We start from the raw sequence: 20,417 nt of genomic DNA, 5'->3' as shown, positions 1-20,417 counted from the left end.
AGGACAAGGCACAGACTCCCAGTCATTATTTAGGATCTTCTGAAATAAGAATCAAACTGAAATTTGTTTCCTCCACCTGTACACCCTCTCCTGCTCCTCAGACAGGTCCACTTTTTCCATACCTTGAGTGACTAGGTAAGACGGCTTTGTCTAAAACCAGGGTCAGCAAACTATGGCCTGCGGGCCAAATCTTGCCCCTTAACCATGTGGTTTTTTAAATGACCCATGAGCTAAGAATGGTTTTTAGATTTTTTTTTAATGGTTGAAAACAATTTTTAAAGAGTAAACACCACATATTCTCACTCATACGTGGGAATTGAACAATGAGAACACTTGGACACAGGGTGGGGAACATCACATACCTGGGCCTGTCGTGGGGTTGGGGGATGGGGGAGGGATAGCATTAGGAGATATACCTAATGTAAATGACGAGTTAATGGGTGCAGCACACCAACATGGCACATGTATGCATATGTAACAAACCTGCACATTGTGCACATGTACCCTAGAACTTAAATTATTAAAAAAGGAGTAATATTTCATGATATGTGAAAATCCTTTGAAATTCAAATATTAGTGTCTATAAATAAAGTTTGTTGAAACATAGCCAAGCTCATTCATTCACTTACTGTCTGTGGCTGCTTATGCATTATGACAGCAGGGTTGAGTAGCTGCAGTATGATCTGCAGAGCCTGAAATATTTTCTATCTGGCCCTTTACCAAAGCAGTTTGTCAACCTCTTCCCCAGAACTTTTGGCCAACTCCTCTACTGGGACAACGAAGACCCATAGCACCATTGTGATTGCTATGTGTCTGCCACAGTACATATCTACTGAGAGACACATCAGATGTCTGTTTGCTTATTTCCCTTCAGCTGCCCAGGCGAGTATAAAATTGAGGGCAGAATGAATAGATAATAATGTTTTCTTATTTTTCCCATAATGTACAAGTGTCCTACAGTTGATGAAATGTTGAATATGATAAAAATCTTGCACTTTATATGTCACTCTTTCCTTATTTCATGTATATTATTATTAATAGTAGTTTGATTATTTCTATCAGAAACTACTGGAAACAAATTACTTGTCCGTTCTGCTTTGTAGTATTACTTTTTTTTTCTGGCAATTTACTTATAAATGGATTGAAAACTTCCCCTAGTAAGAATTCTCTAATTTAGTAGGTAAGTTTCATTTTCTCTCACGTAGCAGGCAAGAGATGGTTCTCCTAATTAGTGGCTTAAATGCTAATAGATTTGTTCTACTATCCTTGGAGCGTGGTGACAACTTTGGGGGCACACAATGGGCAGAAACTGCCTGGTGCATTTGCTCTTTGAAAGTACAAGCTCTGAAGCAAAATTTTCCCCCCTGAGTTACAAGACTTTTACTTACCCCGTGTTAAAAAGCCAAAAACTAAAATGTCACCAACAAATGGAAATGTAGTATGTGCTAAATTACTGAGTATTTAGTAATTAATCCATAACTCACTTTCATAACAAAGTCCTTTCCATTGCCAATCAGTATTAGGTGTTTGATCGCTCTTACAAGCAGAAATATGTTTTCTCTGATTCCTTACTGATCCTCTCATGAATAAAAGAGGACAGTCTACATCATTATTTACATGGCAGTCCTTTGTGCATCTGAAAACCAAATCTTCACCATTCTACAAATGGTTTTTAATTTCCTGCTATAATATTTTAAGCAAACCTTGAGGGGCCTGGTAATTCTCTTTCACAAAAGTAAGAAAGATTATAAATAGAATTAAGCCAACTTTGCCTATGGTCTGGTCTATTCTCCAGGAAGTTTCTCAGACCAAAATGCTTCCATTATTTTTTTCCTTGTAGGCTTAGGGCCTGCCTGAGCGATGGGAATAAAAGTTGTTAGGGGATAGCATGTGGGTATGCTGGCAGGGGGACAGAGGGGAAGCAAGTGGCATCTGGACAAGCCAATGACAAACGACCTATGTTATAACACTTAAGCTGTGACAAACACAAATCTTGAATTAGGGCTAATTAAAGAGATGAAATATGCAACAGGTGAAGACTTTATTTGCTTATGGTTTATGTGAAAAAAATCCTAGGGATTTAATTGTCAGTATTAACAAGGACCAATGCTAAAATGCAGTTGACACAGGAAAAAAACCAAAGCCATGAAAATCTTGCTGCAGCAATAGACCACGGGAAATCCTACTCTCACTGTATTTTACTGTATTTATTCCACAGAATATGATATCAAATCTGGATGCTGCATTTTAAGTAGAACATTGAAAAATTATAAAGTGCTCAGAATGTGAAGACTGGAAATAATCTCTAACAGGCAATAAGAAAGATGTGGGATAATTTTGCCTGGAGAAGATAAAGCTAAGAAGAATATGGGAATGGTCTTCAAATATTTGGAGGGCTGTTATGAAAAAAGTGAGCCCATTTTGGGTAGGGGCACCTGCGGTGGAGTTAGAGCTGAAGCACTGGCTGCGATCCCCACCTGCCACTCACTGACTAGAGGACTTTGGACCATTTACCTAATCTCTTTGTGGCACATTGCGTTGTCCAAAAAGTGGCTGCAGTAATGCCTCTGGTCCTACTTGCTCTTTGATCCCATCAAGAGATAGGGTCTCTGTCCTCTTCTTATGACCTTGAGTGGGCCTGTATGACTGCACTGACTAGAAGAGCACAGTAGAAATGATGCTATGTGACTTCCAAGACTATGTCAAAAAGGTTGTTTGGCTTCTGCCTGGCTCTCTGTCTTGGGGCACTTGCTTTTGGAGCCCTGAGCCACCATGTTGAGAAACCCAGACACCCTGATGCTGCCATGCTGAGAGACAAGTGGAGAGACTACGTGGAGGCGGAGATGCTCCAGGCACTCCAGCGGCAGTCTGATTGTAACTGCAAGAGAGACGCTCAGAGAGAACAGTTGGGAAAATTGAGAGATGATAAAATGAATCTGCTAAGGATAGGAGTGGCTTATTATGTAGCAACAGAGCACTGGGACATTCTCTGAGCCTTATTTGTAAAGAGATAATGATCCTAAACTACAGAGAGAGTGTTGTACCAGGTAAATGAGATGCTCCATATCATGGTTTCATACCCACGCTGAGTGCCTTAATCATGACTGCTTCACAGGATGGGATGGATACCAGAAGCACAGGAGGCAGATGTTGGCTTATCCTGGAAAGATCATTTTAGCATTAGAACTGTCAAACAGGACAGGAGCCACTTCAGAAAGTGTGCCCCAAGGACTGCAGATATTTAGGCTGGATGCTTATGAATGTGTCAAGGGTGTCCCTCACAGGACACTTGCAGTGGGTAAGAGTCAGACTCGCAAGCAGGTGAAATCTCTGATCCTGGATTGAACTTGTTTTGCTATAATTTTGAAGTTCCTTTTTCTTTAGGTATGCATGGAATTAGCCTTGTTATACCGTACATGTATCTCTGTAAACAACCTCATATCCTTTTTGTAACAAGACAGAACAGATAAAAACAAACAAAAACCATCAATTAATATTTAGCAAAAATAACGACTCTGGGGATTCCATAGAAAGCTCATTCCACAAATATTTAAAATATGTTAAACAATAACTCTTAAGTTATGGTGAGAATTAATAAAAGACCTCTGACCATCTAGCAATCTGTTTAAAGAGTTTATACAACTTATTTTTTTACCCTTTAATACAAAAAATATTAAATCAATGCATTATTGGGCGCCTTATAGCACTATACCTTGAAACATGTTCTATAGCATCCTGGAAGAACACCAACTTTACTTCTTTGGGATTTGTGAGATTATAATCATCAAGATAGTCCTGTAGAACATTTGCAATTTTCTCTATATCAGGCATGTCATCATAAATCCGATCAGCTTTATCTGCTCCAAACTATAATTTATGGGAGAAGAACCAAGTTGGATTAATTCTGATAGACACATAACCTGGAAAATCCATTTCATTTAACTTTCTCAAGAGCTACACTGGAATTTTGAAGGTCTTTGCAATAAAACTTACATAGGAGCTCAGAAACAGGGTTTTGATTTTTCTCACACTGCTACATTCTGATTTCATTTTTTTTTTTTTAGACGGAGTCTCTCTCTGTTGCCCAGGCTGGAGTGCAGTGGAGTGATCTCAGCTCACCACAACCTTCGCCTCCTAGGTTCAAGTGATTTTCCTGCCTCAGCCTCCTGAGTAGCTGGGATTACAGATGCCCACCACCACTCCCAGCTTATTTTTGTATTTTTATTATAGACGGGGTTTCACTATGTTGGCCAGGCTGATCTCGAGCTCCTGACCTCAAATGATCCGCCCGCTTCTGCCTCCTGAAGTGCTGGGATACAGGTGTCAGCCACTGTGCCAGACCTGGTTTCATTTTTTTGTTGTTAGGTTATTGACATTGGAAAAGCTAACTGGTTAAAAACTATGCATAGCAGACTGCTGTTATTATAAAAAATCATGCCAGAACTATTTGTAGTTTTTAAATACCAGTCATCTAGGGTTACCTAAATTGTTGATAATTAAATTCAGGTGTAAACTTCAGGGAGTCGAGTCCTTGTTTTAATCTATTGATGATGTCCCTTCTCTATTGTATGTAGCAACTGCCCCAGGGGCACTTTCTCCCGGACTGTTTTACTAAAACACACACAAGCAATGCAAGAGGAGTCTAGCTGTTCTTTTTCTGTTTATTCTCTCATCTGATAATACAATCAACTAGAAACACACAGGAAAAGAATCTTCGAAAACAAACTTTGGACATACTTTTAATAATAAACATAAATACATACTTTACAAAAATACATAGTTTATCTTTTTTATTTGTCAGTAGTAATACTTATCTAGAGTGGAGTTACCAGAGTGGTGAGGTATTGCATACATATAATATAATGACGAGTTCCTTCATGTGCTGAACCAGCATTGATTGAGAGCCTGCTATGTACCTCTGTGCAGGAACCTGGGAACTTACGATGAACAAAACTAGACGTGGTCTCTGCCCTCTTGGAGACACTGGGAATGTTTTACTCAAACAAGAGGCACCTTAGTAAAACAACATGGCTATCTGCCAATGTAGGCAGGGTAGTGAGATAGCAGATTTATTCTAGGCAGGTCAAGAGGGTAAAACTTACCAGAGGGCAAAATTAGGTCCAGAGGGTAAAAATTAGACAGACAGTATTGCAGAGATGGGCTTGAGGAACTCATAAGGGAATAAAAGGAAGTTAAATATAAAAAAATTGCTACTAATTAGAGTTACTCTTAAATGAAGAGAACAATTCTCTTAACTAAGTAGCTTCACTACGTAGAGTACAATAAGGGGGAAGTCCTGAGTTAAGAGACTAGATCTCTCTGCTTCCTTCCAAACTGAATACCTGATAGCTCTCTGATTCAAACCGTTACCAAAATGAATGTAATTAGACCAGGAGTCAGCAAACTTTTTCTGTAAAGGGCCAGATAGTACATATTTTAGGCTTTGCAGGTCATATGGTCTTTATCACTACTACTGCACTCTGCTGTTGTAGAGCAAAAGCAATCATATAAAAAAATCATATATATAAATGGCTGTGGCTATGTTCCAAAGAATTTTGTTTACAAAAATAGGTGGCAGGCAGATTTGGCTCATGGGACATAGTTTGCTGACATCTGGCCTAGATCTTAACTCTTCACACATGTGAAGTTTTTATAGAATATAAATTTGAATTGGAAAATAATAAATGCTTTATAATTTTCAAATGAGGTCAAGTCAGTTTAACATACTTGCCTTAATGAAATCTCCAAATATGATGGGCTTATTCAAAAAATATTCCAGGTCAATTGCAATTCCAAAATGTTTGTCTATTTAAAGAACAAAACCAAGTTTTTAATATAATGATAATCTTGAACGGAATATTTTAGTGATAAAACATACAGAATAACAGCTGCTACTTTACTTAGAAGACTTAATTAATATATATGAAAACTGAGAGAATGCTGTGTTAACTCCATGCCGCTTTAGTTTAGCTGATAATCTTCCAAGTTTAAGATTAAGAATACTTAACAAATAATTTAAAACACTTGTTAAATAATGAATATTGGATACTTATTTAAGAAATAGGAAGTATTTAAAAATTATTCTGGCTTTTGTTTTTTTTTGAGACAGAGTCTTGTACTGTCACCTGGGCTGGAGTGCAATGATGCAATCTCAGCTCACTGCAACCTCCGCCTCCTGGGTTCACATGATTCTCTTGCCTCAGCTTCCTGAGTAGCTGGGATTATAGGTGCACACCACCACATCTGGCTAATTTTTTGTATTTTTAGTAGAGACAGGGTTTCACTATGTTGGCCAGACTGGTCTTGAAATCCTGACTTCGTGATCCACCCGCCTTGGCCTCCCAAAGTGCTGGGATTACAGGCATGACCACTGTGCCTGGCCTATCCTGGCTTCTTACCAGACAAAATGCTCTTTCTCCTACTTTCTCTCCTCTACTTAAAACTTCATAATAAATTAAAATACTAACACTTCCTGAATTTATTTATTTATTTTGGTATTTTTAGTAGAGATGGGGTCTTGCCTTGTTGCCCAGGCTGGTCTCGAACTCCTGAGCCCAAGGGATCCATGTATCCAACCACCCAAAGTCCTGGGATTATAGGCATGAGCCACCACGCCCGGCTGACCCTTCCTGAATTTTAATAAAATTATTTTATAATATTGCATAATATTTCATATATTTTAATATATATTGGAATCTTCAAAGAAAATAACTTTTACTCATAAATTACGAAAATTCTTTTTGTGTTGCTTGTTCTTTGTGGAAACCAAATTGCTTTTCTAATCAAGTAAAAAAAAAGAATAGGTAAAGATTCATATTTACTGGCCATTTCTGTCAGAATAACATGGAAATATTGCTTATCTTCATTATTAATCAAGCGATCGTGGAAGACTCTTTGGCACTCATGGCAAAAGAGTCTAAATATCTGAATTTCTTCTCTTATTGTTCCTGGATCACATTGGAGGATACCTGTTTTTTAAGAAAAGAAAAAAAAAAAAAAGAAAAATTCTACATTTGTAGAATCTCCAGTAATAGTTTAATTAGGAAATCCTTAAGTACAACTTCACCCTCACATTGCCAAAAATGACTGCTTCCCCGGTGGATATACTCATATATGAATAGTGACCTCATTTTTCGATAACAACATTGGGATACATTATTTGACAAAGACATTTCTGTCCCTGTTTTGTGATGTTTCTTTAACTGAGCATGTGAAGTGGTCAGACTCCACCATGTAAGCAAGTGGATCCCATTGTTACATGAGCTGCAATATGCTAAGTGAAGGGCCTCACGTTACTTTAAAATAGACCGAAGTATATGTATTTACTTATCTTGCAACTTTCCTCCTCCCAAGGCTTATACTGTTTTTGAAACTCCCATTTCTCTCTCTTTCCCAATGTCAGTCCTCACCAAATGCCCCTGGCCCTTCCGGCTTCTACTAAGATTATTCTGAGTACTCATTTCATTAGTGTAAATTGTTATTGCAAACACAGTTCTAATAATTTCAAGTTACAATCAAAGCAACAATGTACAGGAATTTCTGGAAATGGTACTTCTCCACAGAGACCACCAATATGGGGCTCCTCACACTGTAGACGGGGGCAGGGAGAGTGTCTACTGTGCATGTGGACACACACAGCAGAGAGTGGGTTCCACACAGCATGGTAGGTACTGCTCATGTTGCTTTGGAATACTAGAGTATTTCTGTAGATAATGATGCTACCTGTTTTTTGCATCTCATGTTTGTGTTTGTGTGTGTGTTTGACATATATGTTTCTTGAAATGCTTGAAGTTTTTTTTTTTTTTATTATACTTTATGTTCTAGGGTACATGTGCACTACGTGCAGGTTTGTTACATACGTATGCATGTGCCATGTTGGTGTGCTGCACCCATCAACTCGTCATTTACATTAGGTATATCTCCTAATGCTATCCCTCCCCCCTCCCAAATGCTTGAAGTTTTAATTATTTTCAGTTAATATTTGTAGAAATAAGGAAATTTCTAGGACTTTTGATGAAATGCGGAACCAAGGAGAAAGAGATTCAACATTGGAATTTCCTGTGTATAGTATGATGTGTCATTTCAGAAATAAAGTGGATCCTGAATTTTGAAGCTCAAAAATTATCTTAAAAATAGGAATAGAAAGGCAATGGGGAAGGATAATAAATAAATGACAAGATTAGACAATGTCTGAGGATCAGTAAGTGAGTGTGAAGCAGTTCATGGAAGAAACGAAGTCATATTCTAATGTTTTCTAGGAAAATTGAGTTCATGAATAGCAGGACTAAACTGCTAGTATAAGAGGGCATGATTTCAGTGGGGGAAGAGGAAAACAAATTATTTTGTCATCCTGTGGCAAGGATGGTGTGCCAGTTTTGAGAGTCCTTCAGGCTCTTGAAGGAGGAAGAAAAAGAAAAGAGTGACAGAGCTTTCAAATCGGGAGTTGGGAAGACCAGGAACCTGTGTGAGAACTGTGCATTAGGGAGGAGCAGGATGGGTTTGCAGGGTTCTTAATGCCTAAGCTCCTGCCATGGGCCAGCATCTCTTAGTTCATTCCCAGACTTGTTAATGCACAACAGGTAATGACTTAGATTGTGATGAAGACAGGAAGGAGAGCTAGCTTTCAAAGAGGCCAGTCATTGCTTCACAGGAAAGCACTCCGCAGCTTCTACTTTGGCTACTTTGCAGATATTAAAAACAAACTTATAAATGTTAGTTAGAATCTTTTTAGAGAAAAAAAATATTGGCGGGGCACAGTGGCTCACGCCTGTAATCTCAGCACTTTGGGAGGCCGAGGCAGGTGGATCACCTGAGGTCAGTAGTTCAAAACCAGCCTGACCAACATGGCAAAACCCCATCTTTACTAAAAATACAAAAATTAGCTGGGCATGGTGGTGTGCACCTGTAATTCAAGCTTCTTGTGAGGCTGAGGCTGGAGAATCGCTTGAACACAGGAGGTGGAGGTTGCAGTGAGCCGAGATCGCGCCACCGCACCCCAGCCTGGGCAACAAGAGTGAAACTCTATCTCAAAAAAAAAAAAAAAAAAAAAAAAAAAATTAAGAGTGGTGTAGAACAAAGGGCACTGGATGGGGAGTCAGGGAATGAAGCAGATCATGGAGCAACTAAGAGTTAGTGTCCTTGTATACAAAATCAGGGGAGATTTGTTTATTCGTCTAGACATACATTCATTCAGTGCCAGGCCCAGTTAGGCACTGGGATACAGTGGTGAACTAAGCATACAGCCCTTGGGAAGCTGACGTCCTAATGGGAGAGACAGATACATAAACACACATATATGCAGAGAAATATGTGCGATATGATTACAGGTAATAGGAGCTATGAAGGGACATGGGAAAGTTTTGCTGAGGAGGTGACTTTGAGCAGGGAAAGTGAGCCATGTGCGTATCTGGTGTCAGAGCATTGCAAGTGACATACAGAGGTCCCTGGGCAGGCCCGATTTCAGGAATGGCAAGGAGGTGGCAGTAGCAAGGAGGAAAGTGGTAGGCAATGAAAGGGAGAGGGAGCCCGGAACCAGATCACTCAGAGACTCAACACAGGCAGGTGCTGGAAGCAGCCTCAGGAGGGTCTCAACAGGGCCCATGGTTGGCTGCTGTGCAAAGGGCAGAGCTTGGTCCCTTTGAACAGGGTAAATGGACAACCGGAAGCAGGAGATTAGAGAGGAGGCTAGAGGGGTAGTGGATGGAGTGGTGAGGAGTGGTTAGATTCAGGATATATTCTGAAAATAAAGCTGTCAGGATTATTCGTGGATTGCACAGGGGTTTTCAAGGTTCCTGGCGAGAGCAACTAATGGTAGTCTCCTCTGGGGCCGGGGTACGTATGGCCAAGGTGGAGGGGAAAAGCAAGAGTTCCGTTTAGACATGCCAAGTTTAGCAGGCCAGCTGCATGCCTGAGGGCGCACACTGAGAAGGAAGCTGGATAAGCAAGTCAGACTCTTAGAGTAGGGGTAGGAGCTGGAGGCAGGCACTCTAGTGCCATCTCTGAGTAGACAGTATTTGACAATATAGAATTGACCAAAATTACTGAGGGAATATGTGTGTAGATCTGAAGACCGAGCCCTGTGGCCCCAACATTTTGAGGTAGGGAAAGGAGAAGCAGCTATCAAAACAGACTGGGCGACAGCAGGCAGTGAGGGGGGACCGCAGGAGAGCCTGCCCTGGACCACTGGAGAAGGTGGGGAGCGGCGAGTTGTGTGGACACTGCTGTGAGGTTAAGGTGCCGCTGAGAGCTGACCAGTGAATCTGAGCAGATGGAGACAGGACTCAAGTACAGGAGTGCAGTGTTGGGAATCACATTTTGATTGACATATATTGAAGGGAGAACTGGAGGGAGTAAGTGAGACAGGGAGGAGAGACCATACTTTTAGAGGTCTTTCTAGAAAGAGCAGAGAAATGGGAGGGGTACCATCAGGGGATATGGGACTTACAGAAATCTTTTTTTTTTTTTTTTTTTAAGATGGGAGGTATGATAGTGGCTTTTTATGCCATTAGGCATGATCCAATAAAAGAGGAAACTTTGAAGATGAGAAGTGGGAATTATGATAGCAAAATCCTTGAATAGACAGGAGGGTATTGGGTTCAGTACTAGAAGGAGCACTGGCACTGATAGATGCAGGGGCAGCTCAGCCCATGGAAGGAAGATGCAGGTTGTCTGAGAGATTTAGAAGATGAGGCAGCCCTGGTCCAATTGCTTCTATTATTTTTTTTTTTTTTCAGTGAAAGACAAGTAATCAGCTGGGAGTGAGAAATGGGAGGCAGTGTTGGCCATGTGAAATAGTTGGAAAGCACTCAGCCTGAACAGGAACAGGTGATGGGATTTCTGGGTGAGTCACAGAAAACTGCATACATACAATGTTACTGAGAGATTTGGGGGCCAACAGAAAAGAAGGGAGGGTGCAGATCAGAAAACGAGGGTTCAGTACACTACCTTGCACACATTTGGATAAGTCCCTCAAGTTAAAGACGTAATGGGACTTGGCAGGTGTTGGTAGGAGGTCAACACTCATTTTGTTATAAATCTCAACTGAGGCTTCTACAATGCTTGATGCAGTTTGCTTTACAGCTGGTGGAAAGTCACTCAGGAAACCATTTAAGATGGCCTAGAACCAGAAACATAATATGAGAGGATTAGATTTATTTTAAACCAAATATCTATCTTGTAAGTACTCCAGATGACATGTTTTCTAATAATAGAAAGCCAAATTCCAACACAAAGGCTTCTGGTATCAAAGCTCTTCTGCTTATTTCAGAAAACATTCTCGAGGATGCACTCACTCCTGTCTTCTGTGATTGTTTTGTGACGCCTGAGTGGCATTCATATCTGACTAGTGAATTTACATGAACGTACTCTCAAGTAATTTAGACCTCTGCTTGAGGTGAGTCCAAGGGGTCATCAAGAAGGGCACAAACTCACCTGAAAAAGAACAGAAACCCTCTCTCTCACTTTTATGGATGAATGATCACGACTCTCAAAGATTTTCATCTTCATGTATATTTCAAATATGACTTACTTGCAATGGTGAACTCCTTCACATTCAGCTTCCCCATTTCAGTAGCTGGCCATTCCCTCCTAAGCTCAGATCAGGAGCTTGGAAGTCTCTTTAGACACTTCCCATTCTCTGTCCCGCACAATCAATCTTGAACACATTTCTTGGGTCTGTTTGCTTCTCTCTGTTTCCCCGGACATCACCCCATTCTGGCTCCACTCTTTTAAATCTGGGTTTCTCCCCTCTCTCCTTCGCTCTGGCCTCTCCACTTCCATCCTGGTCTCCCTGCTGGTCCACCCTTCCCCCAGCTCCCTCACTTCACCCATCCCTTCCATTGCTCCCTGTGTCCCCGCCACACTAATCTGAACACCCACGCTCCTTCCCATCTCAGGCCCGTGCACTACTGCTCCCCTCTCTCTGTGCCTAGCCCTCTCCGCTTGGCAGGTGCCTTTTCATCCTTCATGTTTTAGGTTACATGCCGTCTCTCGAGAGAGGCCTTTCCTGACCACTCAATCTAAAACAAGTCCTCCCATCAGTCTCTCTGATCTTCTCATCCATAACATCACAACTTGAACATGTGTATTTATTAGCTAGTCCTTGACCCCCAAGTGCTTGGAAAAATCATTATTGTTTTTTAAATAGACAAATTCTTATCACCATTAACCTTGGGGTAACTCATGGGAGAAGCCACCAGAATGCATATCTATGTTTGCAAGTTAGTCCAATCTGAAGTTGTGACTTCAGATTTGGTGTCGTATATGAGATCTTTTGAAATAAACCTGAGTATTTGTTTTCAGTGGGCCTCCTGTTTAAAATTTGCTTTAACTTGTGAGGATGACCTCTTTAGGTATCCCCTCCTGGGACCCCAACATGAGTTTAACATACTCCACATGGTCTGTATTTTATGTAGGACCATCCCAAACCCAATCTTTAAATTTGATGAAAATCTGTCCATTTGTATGTGTATGATGGAGAATAGACAAGCTGATAATTTTATCTATATATATGTTATAGGTAGGTAAAAAGCTCCAGCCTTCTCTTCTCCATGACACAAATACAAATACAAATACAATTTCTAACATATGCATGAGTAACTGTGTGTCTGTATCTAGGTATCTCATTCATCTATTCATTATCTGCGTCCGTGGAAGAAGATCCACGAGGACAGGGATGATGCACCAATGTCAGGCGTATGGAAGGTGCTCAACAAATATTTGTTTAATGAATGAATTAAAGGCAACTAATTGGTATCCATACATTCAAATTAGCGTATCATTATAAAATTTACTGAGGACCACAGCCTGATATTCTACTTAAGGATCTGGCTTACATGATCTGCCTGGCAACTTTGCAAAACTCTTACTAAGAACATGCACACAAGACACAGGCAGATTTCTCAGTTTTGGGAGAAGGATTCTTTGGCATAAGCACATTATCACTAGTTTATGGAGCCAATCATGGTTTTCAGTTACTGCTGTTATAGCTTTCTAACTAGAAATTTCATTAAATTTAATTTACCTGGTTGTGTGCTGTTCAGTTCACCCTTAGAGTGTATAGTGATGCATATTTTGGCACATACATTTCCAATAAGTAAACACTCAGATTTGTGTGAACTGTGTGGTCCAAGAAAGAGTCACTTATAATGTACATATTCCAACTGAGCAAACCGTGACTGGTTATTAGTGATGCGCTCCCTGCATATATGCACTGTTTAACTAATTTGCAATAGACTATCAAAGAAAGTATAATGATAGGACTAATTGTGTTAACACTAATAGGTGATTGAAAACATTATATATAATATACATGTACAATTTAGATTCATAGGCTTCTTTTATATAGTAGAAATAAATCTATTTATATATGTTGCTAACAATAAATTAGCTTATTGATTTTGCTCTTCTTCAATTCTTGACTACATCCAAGTTCTTTCTCCTCCAAACAGTAATGAAGGACAGGACAGATGGGTGATGAATTATTGGGTCCTGCTTAGGTGGGCTGTGATGAAAAATGAAGTTTGAGATCCATGGGCCTAGAGCAAGTTCTTTTTTCCTACAGGCAAAATACCCTGTCCATTGTAATGACAGCAATATTCTTTCCCACCTGAATTCAGTCCAACCCGGTAGCTCCCAGAATCTCGCAGTTTTGCAACGTATCATTTCTATTTCCCCTTATAGCCAGTGTGGGTTTTAAATGTAAACCTGTAAAGTTACAGTGGGAAGAAGCAGCTCTATCACAGCCAGTTTTCAGCTGTGATGTGCTTGCTGGACGATGTTCCCATGGGTGACACATTTCCATGGACATGATAATCCCACAGGAGGTTGAGAGTTGGGGACCTTGCCTTTCCCAGTGGCCCAGACTTCACTGTATTCTTCTCACCCACAAAATGGAAATCATTCCATTTTGGAATGATGAAGAATGACGTTTTTGTAGTCATAACCCTGAATCTGCTTTAACTTAATAAAAAATGAAACAATTTGCAAATTCAGTTTCTTCTAACCAGGCATAAGTTTCTTGAGACACCCCCCACCACTCATCACATCACAGTGGATCTGTGGTGTGGTTGGGAATCATGCACTTCAAACTTCAAAATATAAATATAAAAGTTCTCAGGAAAAGTGTGCAGGGGCTTAGACAACCCCTCTAACGGCTTTGGTGGTTCCTGTTATGTCTTGTTCTGTACTCTGGTGCTTAATTATAGGAGCTAAGCTCCCATCCTTTCATATTTTCTAAAGCACTCTCCCAAAGTTTTTCAAAATGTGGCAGTTTTTATATATCTTTGTGGCATTGCTCCTAAACAGCTTATTGGAACTACTTCAATTTATTAAAAATAATTTCCCACAGAAATAAGCTATTTAAATACAAACAGAAAACTCCTTTCCATGTACTGAAGGTTGTATACATGTGGAGTCTGTCCCTCTTGAGAGAGGGCTTCCACTGGAAGAAGTCGATGCTGGTAATTGCCACATCCTTGGGCATCACTGTCCACATCACTGTCATCAGCTTCTCCAGGTCAGTCACCTGAACTGTCTTATTCTACCTTTGCGCACACCTTACCATTTCCTGCCTCTGCAGTTGCATTCACCCAGCACTTCCTGTTCCTAAGATCCGTTCCTCCCTGTCAATTCCCAGCATCCCCAAGCCTCAGCTCACAATCTCTCTTCTCTAAGAAACCTTTGCAGGTTGGGTATGCGGGGCTTTAGTCATGCTGCTTCATATTCTCTTATTATTTTACTCAAAATAATGCCTCACAATCTGTTGAGCACTTGTAGGGCAGGTGCTATTATTTTTCCCATATAAAGGATGGAGAAGTAGCCCTTTAGGGAAGTTAGTACAGGTGGACAAAATATAGGTTATTGTTCTTTGTGAGAGTGGCCAAGGAGATGAGTTCTGTTTTAGGTGTGTTGAGCTTGAGCTCTCTGGCATATCAGGTGCCAAGTGTGGTGGCAAGTGGACACACAGACCTGGTGGTTAGGTATGAGATGAGCACAAAGGCAGGGGCTGGGTAGTGATGAGATCTACTAAGAACTGTGTGTGCAGTGCTAAGTGGTAGGGACCTAAGATGCAGCCTTCTCTAAAGGTAGGGGTTTTGTTTGCACAATCTTTCTGCATTTCTAGAACTCTCTGAGACCAACAGATACAGAAGGCAGTGATGCAAATGCCTGCCAGCTACTCTCCTGGAGTCCATATTTACCTGCTTCCTGCTCAGGAAAGAGATGGATAGATGGACTCCTTAGAAACACAAGACACCACTTTGATTGTGGGAGGCTTGGAACACATATGTTTTCTTTTCCCCCTTTTGCCTAAGTTAAAATCAACACTCACCTGAAAAATCTGTTTCAGACTGTGTTCTGAGGGCATTGGGAGGCATAGCATGCTGAAATGTCTGATGAAGCGGGGAGTCACAGGGTTGCGGCCACCGCCTGGAGGTGCACATGCTGATACAATTGTTACATCCTGTGTGCAGAGAAATCCACTTGGATCACTCATCAGAGAACGAAATGAGACCTGCCTATCCCAATGGTAGGACTTCCCAAATGCCAGCATTGCATTACATTTTCTGTGTATGTTAAATGACTTCTCACAATCACTCCAAGAGACCACTGTAATTACACCTATTTTATAGATTAAAAAACCAAGGCCCTGGATGGTTAAGTAAGTTGCTCAAGGTCACTCAGCTGATTCATCTATTTATATAAATACCTTTATGTGAAACTGTAATCTTAAAACTTTGTTATCTGAAGATAAAATATAGCCATTCTTTCAACAAATATTCATTATTCATGGTAGTTAAATTTAGTAAAGTTGGCTGGAGCACTGGATTAGTGGATACTGTACCACCGCTCCTAGGGTTCGGTTTCTGTGAGTCTCTGTGATAACATTTTTGTCAACTGATCAATACATAACTTTGTTTTATGTGCGTTTCTGTTTAAAACGCCTTATTTTATATTGTTGAGTCATTAACATTGAACTCATGGACCACAGCACTATTACTCATGCCTAAATGAAATTTATCAAATTCATTCATTTTTTTCAGTAAGGCACATCACAGCCTTTTTGTGTTTAGGAATAGTAGACAGCACTTTAGCACTACACTTGGGCCATTTTAAATAGCAAAATCACCAACAGAAGGCATAAAAATGTGAAAATGTGGCCTCCAGTAGACTGTGTAAAGGGCAGTTGTTTACAGCACGAGAGCTGAAAAAGAAGGCAGAGTGTTGTCTTGTTCCACCTCATCGGGGAACTGTGGGTTGGATGGCTAGAATTTTTCGCCACTCCGTACATGCCTGCAAAAGACAGAATAAGTGCTACGAATATTGATTTTGCAGTTACAAATTTTTGTGAGCAGGTGAATCTTCAAACATGGAATGCACAAATAGCCTGGGCTATTGTGAATTAAATGGAAAACAAAAGCCCTGTGGGTCTAATGGAGAGAACATGCCACCTATTCCATCTGAAAGCAGCCTTAGTGGGAAGGACAGAGGTTAATACCATAAATCAATGATCTTAAAAATAAATGTGCAACTTAGGGAGGCTGAGGCAGGCAGATCACTTGAGTCCAGGAGTTCAAGACCAGATTGGGCAACATGACGAAATCCTGTCTCTACTAAAAATTCAAAAAATTAGCCAAGCATGGTGGCATGAGCCTGTGGTCCCAGCTACTCGGGGGGCTGAGGTGGGAGGATTGCTTGAGCCCTGGAGGTTGAGGCTGCAGTGAGCCTCTATTGTGCCAGTGCAGTCCAGCCTCAGTGACAGAATGAGACCCTGTCTCAAAAATAAAATAAAATAAAATAAAATAAAATAAAATTGCAATAAAAATCACAGTAAGTTTTTTGAAGGAAAGGGATATAATGCTGAGGCAATGCTTGATGGGGGAACCTTACATAGTCTGTGGGTCAGAGAAGATTTGGCCAAGGAAATGGTACTTGCAGTGGAGAGCTGGAAGCTGATAGGAGCAGAAGACAAGGCCATAGGGGTGAAGGGAGCAGATGCATTTCTGGCAAAGTGAAGAGTGTGTGCCAATTCCTTTGGTAGGAGGAAGAATCTGAAGACCAAGAGGAAGGCACTCTTGATCTCAGCTCTACAGTACCAAGGCTTGAGGTGGTACCAAGGCTGTCTCTATGTGAATCAGTTCCAATAAACAACGGCTTACTATGTACAAGGTATTAAGCTTAGCAGGGGCCATAAAGATGAGGGAGATGGAGGTCAGGAGCTCAGAGTCTAACATGAAGGAATGCAACACAAGATGAGCACATCAACAGCTGTGACTCAAGAGAGAATGTGAAGACCATAAAGACACACACAGTGCTCCATGCGGGTGAAAGAGGAGCTCACACTGGAAATGGGGGTTTAAGGAAAGACCTTGTGAGCAAGGCAATTTGGAGATGGGCGTTGAAGGAGTAGAAGGATTATAAGGGAAGAGCTGGAGAGAAGGGCCCTTCCAGGTAGAGGACACTATCACAAAGGCATGCGGTGGAGGATATGGGTGCATTCAGGAGACATCAAGCCTTCTGCCTCAGTGGGACTGTGGGACATGTGCAGGGAGCAGCAAAAGACCCTTGGATCAGAGCAGCCATTCACAGCCATATGTGGGAGCCTCAGAGTGCCAGGGCGAGGCATTTCCATGTGATTTGTTTGGCAGAGAGGAGCTACTGAGCACTGGCCTGGTGGGAGGTTTGGCAGTCATTCCCTTCCCACCCTCATCCCCATGGCACTGAGTCAGGGGAATTCTAAACCTGCAAAGGGCACGTGATAGTCTCTCCTCACTGCGTTGTTGGGAAGATAAAGTTAGATAAAATTATTTGGAAAGTAAAAAAACCTTATATGCAAAAGACTGCTTTCTTTATAAAGAGGCCTAATTATATTCTCTTTTTAGGAAAGGTTTTCCTGTTTAATACAGGCTGTAAATACAGTCTGGAAGAAGACAACTGCTGACTGCTTCCCAGGAACTGAATACAGGTTCATCTTCCATCCGGGACTTCCTGTGTTGGTGAATGAGGCCCCTTTCTCAGGACCTACTACCTCCGCCCCCATCAGTTTTCACCTATGCACAGCTTGAACCCTCTCTTCAGTCTCCATTTATCCCTCTGCCTCTTACACTCATCTTATTTTTCACTTCAAAGAATGTTTATGCCTTATTTAAGCTCTCATTTTGATAGACAGAAAGTGCTCTACCTGGATTTCCCAGGGAACTAGAGCTTAGCAACATGGGCAGGGAGGAATCTTAGCTGAAATCACATATTCAGAAGCCGAATGGCCTGAGCTCTAATCCCAGTTTTGCCACTTACGAGTAGTGTGACCTTGGACCAGTCACATAACTCTATACTCTTGGCTTATTTCTTGATCTATAAAACAAGGCTGATAGCATTATCCATCTTGTAGGGATGTTGGGTGCTAGCAGGTGGGAAACACTTAGAATAGTGCCTGGTACAAATATTTGTTTTTATTTTGAGCAAAACTAAACATGCCCCCTGCCCTCTTCTTATCAAGCGTGTTGGTTTCTGTTCTCCAGAACAGAAATGGGGCAGTTAGCCTAGGTTCCCCCTCCTCCCTCTTGACTCCATATCCCACTTGTGATGGTTAATACTGAGTATCAACTTGATTGGATTGAAGGATACAAAGTATTGATCCTGGGTATGTCTGTGAGAGTGTTGCCAAAGGAAACTAACTTTTGAGTCAGTGGGCTGGGAAAGGCAGAATCACCCTTAACCAACCCTTAAATTGTGGGCACAATCTAATCAGCTGCCCGTGGAGCTAAACTACAAGGAGGCAGAAAAATGTGAAAAGAGTGACTGGCCTAGCCTCCCAGCCTACATCTTTCTACCATGCCGGATGCTTCCTGCCCTTGAACACCGGACTCCAATTTCTTCAATTTTGGAGGTTGGACTGGCTGTCCTTGCTTCTCAGTCTGCAGATGGCCTATTGTGGGAAGTCGTGATCATGTGAGTTAATACTTAATAAACTCCTTTTTATGTGTATATATATCTATTCTGTTAGTTCTGTCCCTCTCAAGAACCCTGACTAACACACCACCAGTCCTGCTGGTCTGCCTTCTGGCTTCTAAACCCTTCTGACCACACGCATCACCCCAGGAGGCTCGACCCTCATCTCTCGTCCTCTAGGCTACTGCAGTTGCCTCTGTCCTTGCTTCCTCTTTAGCCCATCCCTCCCCTGCAGCCAAGGGAATCTTTCCATAACATTTCCTTCAGCAGCTCCTCAGCACTTACAGGATAAATCCAGTTTCCTCCTCATGGGCCCACAGCACCATGGGATGTGACCTCTGCCTCTCCTGTTGCTTTGGTGCTCATATTTCACACCACCTTAGTATTTTACATTCCCCGCTTCTGGGGTATAAAACACTCCCTTTCCCTGCTTTGACATGCATGCCTTCAGAATCCAGCTCCAACATCACTTCTGAGAGGCTTCTCCCATCCTCAACCCAGCCCCACCCCTGAATCTCTCCTGTCTCTCTCCTCTCACCACTCTGCATTAGAAATGTCTGTCCACCCTCTGAAGCTCTCTGGGAGGCAGGGACTGTTTCACTTGTTCATGGATCTCCTGAATCAAACATGGCAAAAACTCAATATAGACTGAATGCATTGAATTACAAGGAGGAAAAACCGAGGCCACATGTTATGGGCTGAATTGTGTCCCCTGTCCCCAGATCATATGTTGAAGTCCTAACTCGGCGTCTCAGAATGTGGCTGTATTTGGAAATAGGGTCTTTAAAGATGTGATAAGCTAAAATGAGGCCACTAGGGTAAGCCCTAATCCAGCATGACGGGTGTGTTTATAAGAAGAGATTTGGACACAGACAGACACAGAGGGAAGCCCATATAAAGACATAGGGAAAGAGTGTTCAGAAGAAACCAATCCTGCAGACACCTTGTTCTTAGACGTCTAGTCTTCAGAATTATGAGAAAACAAACTTCTGTTGTGTAAGCCACCCCATTTGTGGTACTTTGCTATGGTAGTCTCACAAAGTATACAGCATATTTCCTTGACATTTAAATTTAAGCACACCAAGTAATGTAAAAGCTAAAGTAACCTGTATTTCTTTCCAAAATAGTTTGTTTCTGTCATAAAATCCCCCAAAATCTTGATACTGACGAAGTAATTCAATCGGAGGCTGAGAGCCATAGCGATCCAGTCTGGGCATGTTTAAATCATCAACAAAAATCACAATTCGTTTGTTTCCCGGTGCTCCTAGGGAAATAAAATTAATTTAAGAATTATGATTTTCCCCTAGAAAATGTAAGACAAAGCTAGGGTATGACTTTGGACTCAATGACATCCTATAGGTCATAAAGAGCTCAGTTCTGAGTCCTGCCCGGAGGAAGAGACGTCCTTCTGGCCCCACCCAGGCCCATGCAGGAAGATGTGCTCCTGGTCAGGACGTCCACGTTGTCATGCC

At 41.4% G+C, this 20,417-nt stretch overlaps 1 protein-coding gene across 8 annotated transcripts in view; it reads right to left on the bottom strand.

Moving 5' to 3' along the window:
• DNAH6 (dynein axonemal heavy chain 6) overlaps positions 1-20,417 on the bottom strand; it is a 380,528-nt gene that overhangs the window by 132,212 nt on the left and 227,899 nt on the right. For 7 of the 8 annotated variants that reach the window (XM_017947677.3, XM_017947678.3, XM_017947676.2 and 4 more), the window contains 6 exons: positions 20,052-20,209; positions 15,329-15,460; positions 10,945-11,116; positions 6,822-6,968; positions 5,732-5,805; positions 3,713-3,867 (listed from right to left, as the gene is read on the bottom strand). In XM_017947677.3, the coding sequence (XP_017803166.2) occupies positions 3,713-3,867; positions 5,732-5,805; positions 6,822-6,968; positions 10,945-11,116; positions 15,329-15,460; positions 20,052-20,209 (838 nt within the window). The remainder of the gene's footprint in view (positions 1-3,712; positions 3,868-5,731; positions 5,806-6,821; positions 6,969-10,944; positions 11,117-15,328; positions 15,461-20,051; positions 20,210-20,417) is intronic. The other variant, XM_017947683.2, reaches the window with a different exon arrangement.

This window comes from Papio anubis, chromosome 14, assembly GCF_008728515.1.
Source record: "Papio anubis isolate 15944 chromosome 14, Panubis1.0, whole genome shotgun sequence".
NCBI lineage: Eukaryota > Metazoa > Chordata > Mammalia > Primates > Cercopithecidae > Papio > Papio anubis.
The sequence above is the reverse complement of the archived record's forward strand: the minus strand, read 5'-3'. Positions and strand labels throughout refer to the sequence as shown.